Source organism: Asterias amurensis, chromosome 11 (assembly GCF_032118995.1).
Source record: "Asterias amurensis chromosome 11, ASM3211899v1".
Lineage (NCBI taxonomy): Eukaryota > Metazoa > Echinodermata > Asteroidea > Forcipulatida > Asteriidae > Asterias > Asterias amurensis.
Window position 1 is genome coordinate 14,937,657 of NC_092658.1, and position 14,218 is coordinate 14,951,874.

The 14,218-nt window shown below is 39.4% G+C and overlaps 1 protein-coding gene across 1 annotated transcript in view; it reads right to left on the reverse strand.

Moving 5' to 3' along the window:
* Positions 1 to 14,218, reverse strand: part of LOC139943916 (ras-related protein Rab-26-like) — a 54,063-nt gene that overhangs the window by 8,352 nt on the left and 31,493 nt on the right. The window contains exons 5-6 of the mRNA XM_071940807.1: positions 1,986 to 2,108; positions 22 to 98 (exon numbers count right to left, since the gene is read on the reverse strand). Coding sequence (XP_071796908.1) covers positions 22 to 98; positions 1,986 to 2,108 — 200 coding nt within the window. The remainder of the gene's footprint in view (positions 1 to 21; positions 99 to 1,985; positions 2,109 to 14,218) is intronic.

Genomic DNA, 14,218 nt, shown 5'->3' on the forward strand with positions numbered 1-14,218 from the left:
GTAAAAATGATCGAAACTTACTTAGCAACAGCCATAAATGCAAGGTCCACGTTCAGCCCTGTCTTTGCACTCGTCTCCATGTAAGGAATACCATTGTCCTGTAGAAACATAAAACAACACAAATAATTATTTCTCTCATTTCATTTAAAGGCAGTGGACACTATTGGTAATTACTCAAAATAATTTTTACCATAAAACCTACTTGGTAACGAGTAATGGGGAGGGTTTGATAGTATAATATTGTGAGAAACGGCTCCCCCTGAAGTAACAATGTTTTCGAGAAAGAAGTAATTTTCCATGAATTTGATTTCGAGACCTCAGAATAAGATTTTAAGGTCTTGAAATCAAGCATCTGAAAGCACACAACTTGGTGTGACAAGGGTGTGTTTTCTTTCATAATTATCTTGCAACTTCGATGACCAGTTAAGCTCAAATTTTCACAAGTTTGTTATGTTAGGCATATATGCATATGAGATACAGAAATTGAGAAGACTGGTCTTTGAAAATTACCACTTGTGTCCAGTGTCTTAAAATTAATTTATTCTGGTTGTTAAGCCAAGGACTCTCAGAGAAGCAAACTTAATCACTGTACCAGCCAAGAACCCCAATGGAGAGAGGATAAAGAACGCAGTTTCAATTTTAGATGTGGGAGGAAAACCCCCGAGAATGTTTCTAGGGAAAACCCACGCAGTCAGGTAGGGACTGACAACCCAACCCACATAGTGCCCGAGTGATTCAAACCGGGTCCTAGAGGTGGAAGGTGAAGAAAGATACCTCTACGCCAACCTCACCACATTTATTTAAATGTATTGATTACATTTTGTTGTTTGCTCGGATGAAGGAGGATGTCACAAAAGCTTCTTGTCGAATGGTTTTCTACGTACTCTATGAATGTCTATGAAGTTTATAAGATGGCTACTGAGGGAGATTGTTGGATGCTCTCAGGATAAATATTCCTCATCCTAGGTGAAGAGATAGAACAGGTGCAATCCCCCCAGCTGTATTCGCCCACCCCACGCCCCCCCCCCCCCAAAAAAAAAAAAACACCTTGTTTGCTACTTGAAAGATGAAGGAAGGAAGCTTTGTGGGCAGGAATGGGCACAAAGCTAGACGGAGCACTCATAATTACACACACCTGTCCCACTTGAAGACCATGCTGAGCACGAATCCCCACGGGTACATTACAATGTACATACCGATGTTCATTTACAAAATGTTTTTTTTTTGCATGTTATAAAATGGGTGACTGCCATTTTCTTACTGGCCAAAATCGCTTCTTGTTGGGCCTTGGTCTGTTGTGGTTTTGTATGCCCTCTATGAATGTCTATTAAAGGCACTGGACACTATTGGTACCGGCAATTATTCAATATAAATGTTAGCATAAAACCTTACTTGGTGACGAGCAATGGAGAGCTGTTGATAGTATAAAACACTGTGAGAAACGGCTCCCTCTGAAGTAACATAGTTTTTTGAGAAAGTCTTTTAAAAAAAATTGTTTAGCCATCTGAAAGCACACAAATTTGTGCAACAAGAGTGTCTTTTCTGTCATTGTTCTCTTCCAACTTCCTTGACTAGTTTTAGTCCAAATTTTCACATGCAATGTTGGATTACACCAAGTGAGAACACTGGTCTTTGACAATGGACCCTTCCTATAAAACATGCTAATTACATTCACGCATGCGTACAGACCCTGTTGGTTGGCAAACACCATAGAGTTGTGCACTAAGCAGACGTGCAATCGCGTCTGCATCACGCACCCATTAACCGTGTACAAAACAGAGCGATGTTCCCTCATTTTGCCAACCAAAACGTTAGTGCGCAAGCGCTATGTGCAATTTACATATTTCATGGGAAGGGTCTATTACCAAAGGTATCCATGCCTTTAAATAACTCTGTGATGAAATCATAGATGTACACATGCAAGCCCAGCTTTGCATTCAATCCTTGTACATTGTAAACTGTGAGGCCAAATATAAAGTTCCCACCTTTGCTAACTTCTCGGCCTCTTCCCTTTTGATGAGTCTCTCTGATGTCATGTCCGACTTGTTGCCGAGCAACATCACCACGACATCATCATTAGCATACTCGTGAATCTCAGACACCCACGCCTGTAGAATAGCAGAATCGGAGAAAAGGGTAACAAAACAAAAACATGTTAAAAGAAATTGGAATAAATCCTGGTTGATTATCAGAAAAACTACAAATTACAGTTTGTTTAAACGGACACGTTGCCTTGGATCGGGCGAGTTGGTCTATGAAAAGCAATTGAAAATCATTGTTATAAAATACATACAGTTGGAAAGATGTTTCAAAAGTGGAATATATGGATCATTATATTCTACTTTTAAAACATCTTTCCAACCATATGCATTTTATGACAAACAGTTAAAATACTTTTCAAAGACCAAACTGTCCGATCCAAGGCACAGGTCCCTTTAATCTCAAAGCTTACATTTGGAAAAAAAGTATCATGAGTTTCAGTGAGAGATACGTTAAATCAGTCCGCACAATAATTCAACCATTACTCGTAATCAGAAAATAACATGTATCAGTAATTCAGGGGCAATGCCAGGCACAGCAAGACCTTAATATGTGTTTTCATCACGGAATTAGAAGCAGCTTTGATGAAGTGGTGCCAGGTTTTCAAATGTGCAAGGGCACCAAAAAACCCAGGAAGCAGCTAATTAGTTGTGAGACTTCCTGAGTATTTTTGTAACTGACATGTTGACGTTTGTAATTGCCCGTTGTTTACCATCCTAATGACTCCCTACTCATTAGGAGGGGGTTTAGGATATTTAATAGGCCTCCTCAAACAGAAGCCTTGCATGTTACAAGAAGGGCTGGCATCGGCAATAAAGTCGTTGACTGACTTCTACGACTCCAACATGTAAACAGTCCTTCATTCTACATGGGAATCGTGTGCTACAATTCGCCTTACCAATTGCCCACCAGACATCATTTACGTAGTGCATTGTAGGAATGGTTGACTCGGGAAGCGTTTTCGTGGCCGTAAACAATAGACCTTTACCATGGTGTGGCCAATTTTGATTTTACTCCATTCCAACTCATTGTAACCAAACTGAGGCTGGACAAAATGGTAGTCTGGTGCCATGTTTACCCAATGAATGTTAGCATTCGTTACAGTGGCAACAGGGAACATGACCAAGATGGTGACAGCGAGATAAAGGTCTATACATTGTGGGCCTAATTGTTTCGGTCATTGGCCAGTGATTAACCAATGGTCAATTCAACCAAAACAAATTGGTTATGAATGCAAAATACCCTCAAATTTTTGTTAGTTTTGCTGTGTTTGCCGCATAGACTCGGTTGTTAAAGTTTGATCGTGGTTTGCAAAACACCTAAGTTATATGTTTCCGTGTTTGAGGTGTAAGCTTTTTGCGGTGTGAGTTTTTTGAATGATGTTTTTTACATCATGTCAGTCATTTAAAGAGTCCCAAGCTACCCGTGCAGGACTGTCTTTGTTGACCGCTTTGGGGAATATAGCCTCCTCCAGGTAAACTGTACAGGTTCACTGTATCATATATTATTATTGTTATTTAATTTATTATGAGATATATTGACTAATATCATCAAGGTCTGACGGCCACTTCAAGGTGAGGGCTTCACATTACTGATTTGGGCTATTAACCCATGGAGGATGATCAACCCAAATCAACTGCAACCAGGGTTATGTTGCCACCTACTCCTGGGGCTGAAACAGGGTTACCCCCTTCACAGTCTGTAAGGATGGGTATCAATCAACAGCTAGAGCATAGTGCACACCATGCCAACTTCAGGGGTGAGAGTCATTGCCACCAAGTCTGACACTGGGATTCAAATCTTAGGGGATACATTGAAATGATGGCATTTCAACCTTTTGATCACCCTTTGGAGTTCTGGACTCCAAGGAGCTTTTGTGAACAGTATCCTCAGTGCTAGAGAAGTAGATCAAAGACCATGTCTTATTTAATTTGGAGATTAGTACAGCATTTTTTATTACCAGGTAGACTTTTAAAAAGTCTAAAATCACACGAAAGGCTGAAAAATCTCATTCCCGCAACTTAAAGCCGGAGTCTGTTAGAACTCTCCATCAAGCCTCGGTCTTTTTCCCTCATTAAACCTTCAGGACAACAATGTATCCAAACATTGAACACAAACTGTTTTAGTCATTTCTCTAAAAACTATTTTTGTCATGGAATCAATGTTCAGGCACGCAGCTGCAGATTGTCAAAGCAAAGAGGAAAGTGCCAGACACAGCAATACTCTGTGCTGTGTTTTTCAATTGTCAATGGCACAGCTGAGAAACTAAGAACGGGAAAATCAGCTGATCAGCTGAAACGATGCATGTTGTACAGTGATGCTCCTGTGACTCATCACGCTGCTTCTTTTTTTCCAGTGATATACCATGAAGCCACCATGAATACAAAACACATTAACAGCCCCTCCTGAAAACTTGTTAAAATGACAGTGTTGGATTGACTGCAAACAAAATGTGCCTGTGGCAATAACCTGGTCACGAGAGGTTTAACCCAGATACCCAAATGTTCAATCACATCCTTACTCTATCATGACATGGTACATGTGCGGTAAGTATGCATGTACAATGTAAAGTAGGTCACTGTGGAACATTTCACAACTTTCGCATTCCTGAGCTTATTTTTATGATTTATTTCTTTCCTTTTCATAACCTGTACAGCATGTACTAAAATGTGAATGTACTAATTTGAATGTTGGAAGGGATATTGTGTTGTTTGTTAAAAAAAGTTATCATCTTTATAATAAATACATGTATCTTGGAGAAACAATCATTCTAAGTACAAGTGATTGTAAAGCTTCAAACATAAAGCTGAATTCTACTTTCTCAACAATTTTATGTCTCACATAATACAGTTGTGGTAAAATGCAAAGCAGACTGGCAACTAAAATTGTCATATTTATGGCCATGCAGCATACAAACTGTTCCTGGCCTGGGCTGAAAAACTAGCGCATGCAAACAGCAGACAGCGTGTCCTCCAAGGATTAGAGATACCGAGTCTCAGCAGACAAACACCCAGAGGGTCGACTCTTCCTCCCTCTATGATCTCATCTTACCTCTCCACTATACCATGTTCTTTCCTTTCTTCCCACAGAGATAATACAAGATGATGTGGGTTAATCTTATGGGTAAACCAAGAATGATGGCGATTCTCAGACACATCCTCGAGATGGCATGAGGATGTCAGAATCACCGCATAATTCCAAACACTTTGGATTGGAGAGTGACAAACCTAACTAAGTACTGTTTTTATTTGGACATTCTTTATAGAGTTAGAAACCCAACGGCACACCTCGAAATAACCCACAGCAATTGTTGTGGTGCCCTGTGTTTTTGCTGTGGTGCCCTTTGCATAGTATACAAATTGACATTTTCCTCTTAAAAGCATGGTATTTGGTTCTTAGAAAAATGTAGGAACATTTATCAAGTACAAGGACTGACCTGTGCACATGGTGTATGCTTTAAAAGAAATTTCAGGCTATTTAATCACAATTTTTCACAATTTTCAAAGGGCGAAATACTTGTAAATCGGAAAACAGACTGAAGTAGGAAGAATATCATGCCTGCCCTAATCCCTGCCCTAATACCAAAATTGATGTTAACCTTCAACAACGAAATTCAAGGCCTGATGCACAAGGAATATTTCTTCCTCCATGGTATACTCAACACAAACCCACTGGAATTGTTGAACATTTAGACGGAGTAATGTCTTTAAACCAAGCATGGTTGGTTATAAGCGATGCAGCATACACCATCCCATAATGCACAGCTTCTTGCCTCAAGCAACGAGATCGAGCAACTACTGCTTAATATCGTTCCACTCTGTCCAAAACAGATTTAAGGTTGCATGCTGGGCATAATTTTTTAAAACCTTTATTTGTATGCAATTTCTTCTCAAACAACCTAGTATTAAGCCATTCTTGGTAAAGGGGCTACTCAACAGGACAAAAATGTTAAAGATGAGAGGAACTCGGTGGAGCTTTAGGATGGATGTAGGATCTAATATTCCTCTTAAATCAGTCTAATATGTAGCTTGCTTTATGGTAGGATGAATCATGGAAGTGTGCACCAGACGAGGAGTTCCACATTGCGATACAGAAAACAGGCTGTTTGAATGGCTCGTTATTCTACACATCAGAAAAGCATGAGGGTACTGGTGAAAAGAAGTAGAAAGCCTACATGTAGGGGGTAGTTTCAAAGTCAAATACCCTGATAGTGATAGGAGGAACCAGGTTGGACACACTGGTGTCACATTTACCATGACAATATCTGTTGAAAAGACACTGTCTACCATGATCTGAAATGCAAGTGAATAACAAATGCAGTGAGGGATTGCTTTATTCTTCCAGGGGTTCATGGGCACTGTGATTAAAGGGGAGGCTATGGCCATGTCTGAAACGGCGACTTCGGCTACAGCTACAGCGCGCGTCTGCCTAATCTTTAACACTGGCAGACACGCTGATCTAGCTGTACTGTAGCTGTATAGCCGAAGTCACTGATCGGGCATGGCCTATGAATTAGTAAACCCTGTAAGGGTACAGTGGGAGACTAGGAATGTCCCATTGGGCACCTCCAGGATCCTGTGAACATTTGCGAGAATAACTACAAGCAGTAATTTTGGTTTGATTATCCACCATGGGGCATGATTATTAACTGGAATTGGCTTGGAGCGATGCATATTCACAGCTTCACGGCTCATCGGCCTTGCAGCATATATATATAAAGCTACAACAGTATCCGCCATGGTGATAAAGGCCAACACAATTAACTGGCAGTGAAGACAGGTTGCATTGGGACTCAGCATTGTACAAGGCCTAATTGCAGGGAGATGCTTAAAGCGGAGATTTGTACATCAACAACTTTCTGCAAAAAAATAAGCAGAATACCAGTCACAGGTTGTACATGTGACATTGTACATTTTCTGGCTGGTAAACTTAATTCTGGTTAAGCATAATGTTAATGTGCTAAGCTAACTTTTGTGCTATGAAATTAGGTCCACAGGTATGTCTCCATCTTGACACCTTATTATCTCAGTTTCAGATTGATAAAGTGCACAGTATCTTTCCATACCAAGATTTGTATTTTTCAATCGTCCACAAAAGACTCCTTGCACGTGCACTCGTCAACATCATTGGCTGAGGTCGTGCGAAGCGTACATGCTGGTATGGTTCCACATAAAAGATGTGGCCAATTACGTCATGTGCAATCCATCTATACAGTGAGAATAAGACCATAGAGACCGGCTACACATCATGCCACCTTGTTCCCACAAAAAATTTGACCTAGTCTATAATAGAACATTTCAGGGTATTTTCTGGCAGGCGAGGCTGTTCAAAATGGAAAGTGTTCAAAGATTCCCTAAGTAACAACAAACTGCTGTACACATGTCAATCATCCTGTGAACGCTGACAGACTGAGTGAGTGAGCATGAATCCTTGTAAAAAGAAAGAGCCTTGGTTATCCCTCTTACAAATTGGTTTCTAAGCTTCTTCGCTGTTTCTCTACTCAATTTAAATCAAGCCGACACGTTTACACGTCGTGCCTCCTTTATCGAGGGTCTCCCAAGGAGCGATCCGTTCAATAAAGAAGCAGATTTTATTTAATATCAAGATCCAAGTATGTAAAAAGAACAAATATACAATCGATACAAATTTGTATCTGTCAAGATATTGTGCACTTCTGCACATGTTCAAGGATTTCAATTACACCACCCTTTTCTGTACATTGGGTTTCGGGTGACCTACATACCCGCGTACGTGTACATAACAAAATGTCAGCAATCATTTGATATTATCGAAGAAAGGATTGATCTTTAAAAAGAAGAATTTCACATCGTTCCACTCAAAGGTCAAATGTTTAGAAATGGCAGGTGTGATAATTACAGTAGTGGGACTTGGGTTTTGACAATAAATATGTACTTTTATCCACCTTGAATAGAAATTAAATTAACTTATGAAGCCTTTCTCCGCGAGACCCAGACATCATAGATGAGTTTTTTCATGTCACGGAACATTAGGCCCACACTCTCCTCTCATTGACATTCAAGCTTATTTCAAAGGCTTGTGCAAAGGGCATCTTTTAGCATAAAAAAAGCCCAGGGGCTCATTTTTCTTTTTAAAGGCATGTTATACTTTGGTAAATTGTCAAAGATCATTATTCTCTCTTGGTGTATCCCAACATGTATAAACCAACCAATCAGGGGTTATACAAACTTAGTACATTTGGTAATCAAAGTTGCAAGAAAGTAATGTGGGGGAAAAAACCCACCCCTGCTGCATAGAATTGTGTGCTTTCAGATCCCCGAGAGAGGCTTCATGCCTCCATCTCCTCTCAGATTCAAACATTTGGGTTTAAAATTTACATATTTCTCTAAAACTACATTACTTCAAAGGATATGTCGTTTCTAACAATGTTTTACAATTGGAATCTAAATTTGAACAGTCGACAAAGCATCCTATTGAAAACATCGCACCAACTTTTTGTAGAGAAGACAATGAAGAAATTTCAATTTGAGACGTGGAAAGAAAACCCCTAAAAGGGAAAACCCACGCAGTCAGGTAGGGACTGAAAAACCGTATCCACATGCAAGGCTCTGGTCCGAGCTCGAACCGGGGTCCACAGAGGTGAATAGTATGGACAGACACCACTGAGCCAACCTGACTGCCTGAATAATATCAACAGTTCAACGGCTAAAACAAACAAGATCAAACCGCGAAGACAATCAAACCACTAGACATGAGACCAATGTATTATTCAAGATGCTTTAAGAAATACTTGTAAAACCAAGGTTTTATTTCAATTATCGTATCGTTACCTAGACGCCCACACTATTAATCCACTACTATAGTCACAATGCGCCTGAACCATTGATATCCCGATAGTGGAGTTTGTGTGCAGTACCGAACGAATACAGAAATACATTACCCTCCGAATCAGTATCAGAGCTGTTTTTATCAGAGCCATTTTTACAAGTCTGCAAAGGCGTCCAAAATTAAAATGGCCTTGCCCTCTCAAAGAAGAAGTTCCTTCAGGCCTGACATTAATGATCAATGTTTCCCAGAAGAGTCCGGTCAGTGATTCCACTCTAATTGACTTGGAGTGTCATCAAAACCATCTTGTTGTCAAATAATCTTTATCAAGGATCAAGTTGCGCCCCCCCCCCCCCCCTCTCCTTTTTCTACCAAAAAATGAAATAAATCGTTTACATGTATTTTACAGGTGCAGACATCTCAGAAGAAAGTTCACCAAAACCTTAGCACACCTTAGAGGTTGAGTTTTCACCAGACACTTCCTAAACATGAATCATGCGTATGCATAATTTACAGTTCATGTATGTGTCTCGCATGGATTAAATTTTAGATCATGTCTGAGAGAGGCACGACATTTGTCAGTGTTTTATTTTCAATAACACAACGATGATGAAGAGTGTCATTTTCTATAATATGAAACACTTGTTTTACCATTTTCTTTTATTTTTTTTGAACGTTTTTATTCCCTTGTTTATAGGTAAACCACAACTGCTGTCATATGTGGAGTACCATGCGACATTGACTTTTTCCCCATGATAAACTGCAACAGTGGCCATCTTGAAAGCAAGCCCAACTGAGCCAAAAAAAAGTTTGTTTTGGTTTGATCTGAACAGCTACATGTACATCAAAATTACTAAAGCTCAAACCTGTTTCTGATTGGGTTAGCCAAAATGCACTCCTACGGACTAATTATTGATGATAATACGTTAAAACAATTAGGACGGACAAGCTTTGAAAGCGGCGTGATTATAACACTGCTGTTACATGTGTTATGCTCTTCAAAAGCATCAATCATCGATGTAAATAAGCGTATAAAGATAGCAAGATGAAGGTTTATAGAACTTGAATCTGTCAACGTTTCAACTGCTCCACATTGAGAGAAACAAGGAAAGTGTTGCCTACAGCTTAATGCAAGGGCCTTGTGCTCCTAGGCATACAAATTCACAATTCACAGGATATGCCAAAGTGTTCAAGTTGTCCTGAAACATGTTAAAGGGAGGGTATCCCTTTCCTAACTCGAAAAAATGAACAACTCTTACAATGGTACGACACACAGCAGCTGTCGATAATGTTAGAAAGTGTTCCCTTCTACACATTCAAAGGATAAGTGTCCAAGTTGTACTTAAGGGTGTACCCAATATTTTAAGAAAGGAATTCCTTCTAAGCAATGTGGTTTTAGAGAAAGGGATTCAAAACAACCCCAGGTCTACACACAGTCATTTTTTCCCAATAGCATTAGGATATGGAACAATCTCCCGGTAGACCTGATCAACTGTACAACTCTTGCTAGTTTTAAGCAGGGTGTACAGTCAGTCCAGCTCCGCTAGGTCAGCCTGAGCTGTTTTTTAGCCGCACGTTCACTGTTCACCTACGGACTGTACTTTCACGGAAGAAGAATTTCTCAGGTTGTGTATTCCCTGTGTAGGCAGATAATCGTTACAGATTTTTGGCGGCATCTCAAAAATGCTATCACGGAATGAAAATTTCACTGGTACAGTAAGTTTATATTTCTATAGGATTAAAACGGTCAGCTAAAAACAAAGGTATACTCTGCCTTTGACTTGTTTGAATCACAATACAAGTCAAGATAAACTGCTTATGATCTGGTGTATGATATAGTGATGTACAGTAGGCCTACATGAAACATGCACAGAAATGACAAATCCTGAAAATTAATCTCTTTGTATCAGTCTCTGCTTGGCCTAAAAGTGATGCCCGGCCCTGACTTTCCAGAATCCATCAAATTTATGTACAGACTCTCCGATGTAACTCACAATACAAGAAAAACTGGAGGCTTTTAACAAAAGCCATTTTGTCTTCCGTCCCTTCATGGCAATTCTAAGGATATACATCTGACAATAGAGCCATATAAAAAGAGCATGATAAAGGTTTAAAGGGAAGGTACACGTTTGGTAATTACTCAAAACAAATATTAACTTAAAAACTGACTTGGTAACGAGCATTGGAGAGCTGTTGATAGTATAAAACATTGTGGGAAACGACTCCCTCTAAAGTAACGTAGTTTTTGAGAAAGAGTTAATTTCTCACTAAAGTAATAAAAGACTTCTAGCCAGAAGTCTTTTGCTCTATCTGAAAGCACACAAATTCGTCCAAAAAGGGTGTTTTTCTTTCACCATTTTCTCGCAAATCCGATGACCAATTGAGCTCAGATTTTCACAGGCTTGTTATTGTATGCTTATGATGGGATACACCAAGTGAGAAGACTGGTCTTTGACAATTACCAAACGTGTACCTTCCCTTTAATACCTACATGTTATACACTGAATGCATAATAGCATTGTAGCGCACATCTAAGCTTTACCCTAATACACATCATTTTTATCCCTTTTTAATTAAACGGACATGCATCTACTACGTGCACTCTCACAAGTGTTGTACCGGTGATGATGACAAGCCGATAACATGATGGGCATGATTACATTTACCACCTAATGTGTGCAGGTACATTCATGTCTGTATATGAAATGTCTTTCGTGCGTGTGAATAACCCTCTAATTACATAAGAGCTACCCGGCTACAGGAGCTTAATATTTTAATGTACGTCAACATCATAAAAATTTACACAAATATTTCTCATGCGGTTTAATAAAAAGTATGACTTTTATGTTTAAAGGGGAATTTTCCATGAGTTATTTTTGTGGACCATAATTAAGCACATCATATTTAGATGAGACATTTATGTACACTGCATGTGTTTTTTCCGCAAACCACGCTGGATTGTTTCAAACCCTACTCATGTACATGTACATGGTGTCTCCACAATCATTCCAGGCAGTTCGATTCCTAACTTTTTTAAACAGTGGGTACCGCAACGATTTATACTGTTTATTCCAGATGTAAATTTAAACACCGAATAATAAAATTCCACTACCCCGCTGCTAACAAATACAGGATTCGAACTGCCTCTAGCAATCGCGCAATCTCAGGTGGTCCAGTTGGTAAGACATCTGCTCTAGAATTGCAAAGGACGTGGGTTCGAATCCCACCCGAGTAATATGCCTGTGATTCTTTTCACAGAACTTGTACTAAGTGCTTGCACACATTGGTGAAAGGGTAAAACCTAACAACAATTATTTTAACGTGTAAGGTACAAGTACCCTACGTACTTTTACAAACTTCCTTTAAAGACACTGGACACTATTTAGTATTGGTAATTGTCAAAGACCATTCTTTTCACTTGGTGTATCTCAACATATGCATAAAATAACAAACCTGTGAAAATTTGAGCTTGATTAGTCGTCGAAGTTGCAATATAACTATGACAGAAAAAAACACCCTTGTCACACGAAGTTGTGTGCTTTCAGATGATTGATTTCTCGACCTCAAATTCTAAACTTAAGTTCTCAAAATTAAATCCATGGAAAATTACTTCTTTCTCGAAAACTATGTCACTTCAGAGGGAGCCGTTTCTCACAATGTTATATACTATCAACCTCTCCCCATTACTCGTGACCAAGTAAGATTTTATGGTAATCATTATTTTGAGTAATTACCAATAGTGTCCACTGCCTTTAATAAGGATTCAAAGTACCTGGGACCTCCATCCATGATTGGATGCGGATTTGAAGCATTAGAAGTAAGCCACTATTGGATTTGAGATACTACCCTCTGTAGAAGTTGCTGTCTAGAATTACATGGTAATGTGCAGAACATCATAATGAACATGAATTAGCAATCACAAATGACGTCTGGACTTTTTTTTTTTAATCTCTGGGTTAATGCCCAGGAGACGAACTGAATATCTTTCCCACTCGCTGACGAAACATAGTTGCAGTGAGAAGAGGGAATATCCTATGAAATTTGTGGTGACACACTGTAGTTACATGTAGATCTTATTTTTGAGTGATTGGTGGTTTTGAGAAGAGACTCCATCGGTTCTGCTTAGAACCACCAATACTAATTCGGGGTGTCGTGGCTGAGCGGATAAGAGCACCGAACTCAAGCTCTGGTGTTTCTGTTCAGCAGAGTGTGGGTTCAAGTCCCGGTCATGACAATTGTGTCCTTGAGCAAGACACTTAACCATAAATGTTTCTCTCCACCCGGGGGGTAAATGGGACCTGCGAGGACAGAGATAGTTCTTGTAATTGATTTAGCTGAGTAGCGCATACTTGTTGCATGGGCTCAGTATACTCCCCAGGGAGCTGAGATGGTTTAAGGAATGAGTTAAAAATGGCACAGTGATCAAGGGGTAATAATGTCAAAGCGCTTATGAGACACCCTTCTGTTGTGTGTAAAGCTCTATATCAAAACTGATTATTAATATTACGAACTACATTTTTGATGTTATAGCTTTCCACCCTTGTGAGCTCTACTTGTATTCCTTAAAATGTGCACCTCGCCATATTGAAAGTAATCCCCCAAAACATGTGCAATAGGCGCAATATACATTGGACGTATTTTACACTATACAAATGTATGAAATCTATGCATGTTCTTTTTCTTCTTAGTTTTGATTAACTTGCAAAAAAGTATGTGGATGGAATCTCCATCGTGATGTAGACGTGTTCATAGACGTTTACCATATTATTGTACATTTCGCCTTCCCTTTATATACAATATTGGTTTCAATTAGCAATATCAGTAACTTTTGTGTTACATTTTACAATAGATGTAATGTATGATTATTTAAACACATAGACATACATCGAGTGCAAACATACTGGACATGTGCATACGTACATAGTACAGTACTGTATATACTTGAAAGAACAATATTAATCTGTCCCGGAAATTTGTACACAATAACCACTAGTGTCAACTCTAGTTAGTGTAAAAAAGATTGTGTCACTGTAGTCGACATTCTCCATACTCAACATCAATACCAGATGACGCTTCATCCTATCTCGTCCTGAAGACCACGTCGACATCGTCTGGCCGTAACTCCACACCAAGCTTTACTGCCGGGCAATATTTCCATCGGCTTGGCCGTGTATTCCTAAAGTCCATCACGTCATGGAGACGGTGCGATGGGTAACTCTAGCATGGACAGGCAAATTCTCTGCCAGACATTCACAGGAAATAAACCCAAGGCTGTACTCTTGTTTAGAAATATGCAAATTACGAGTACAGTATACATTTGTGAAGTAGTTATTTATATGTTTGACTTTTCTGTACTTGTTTGCGTACAGGGCTC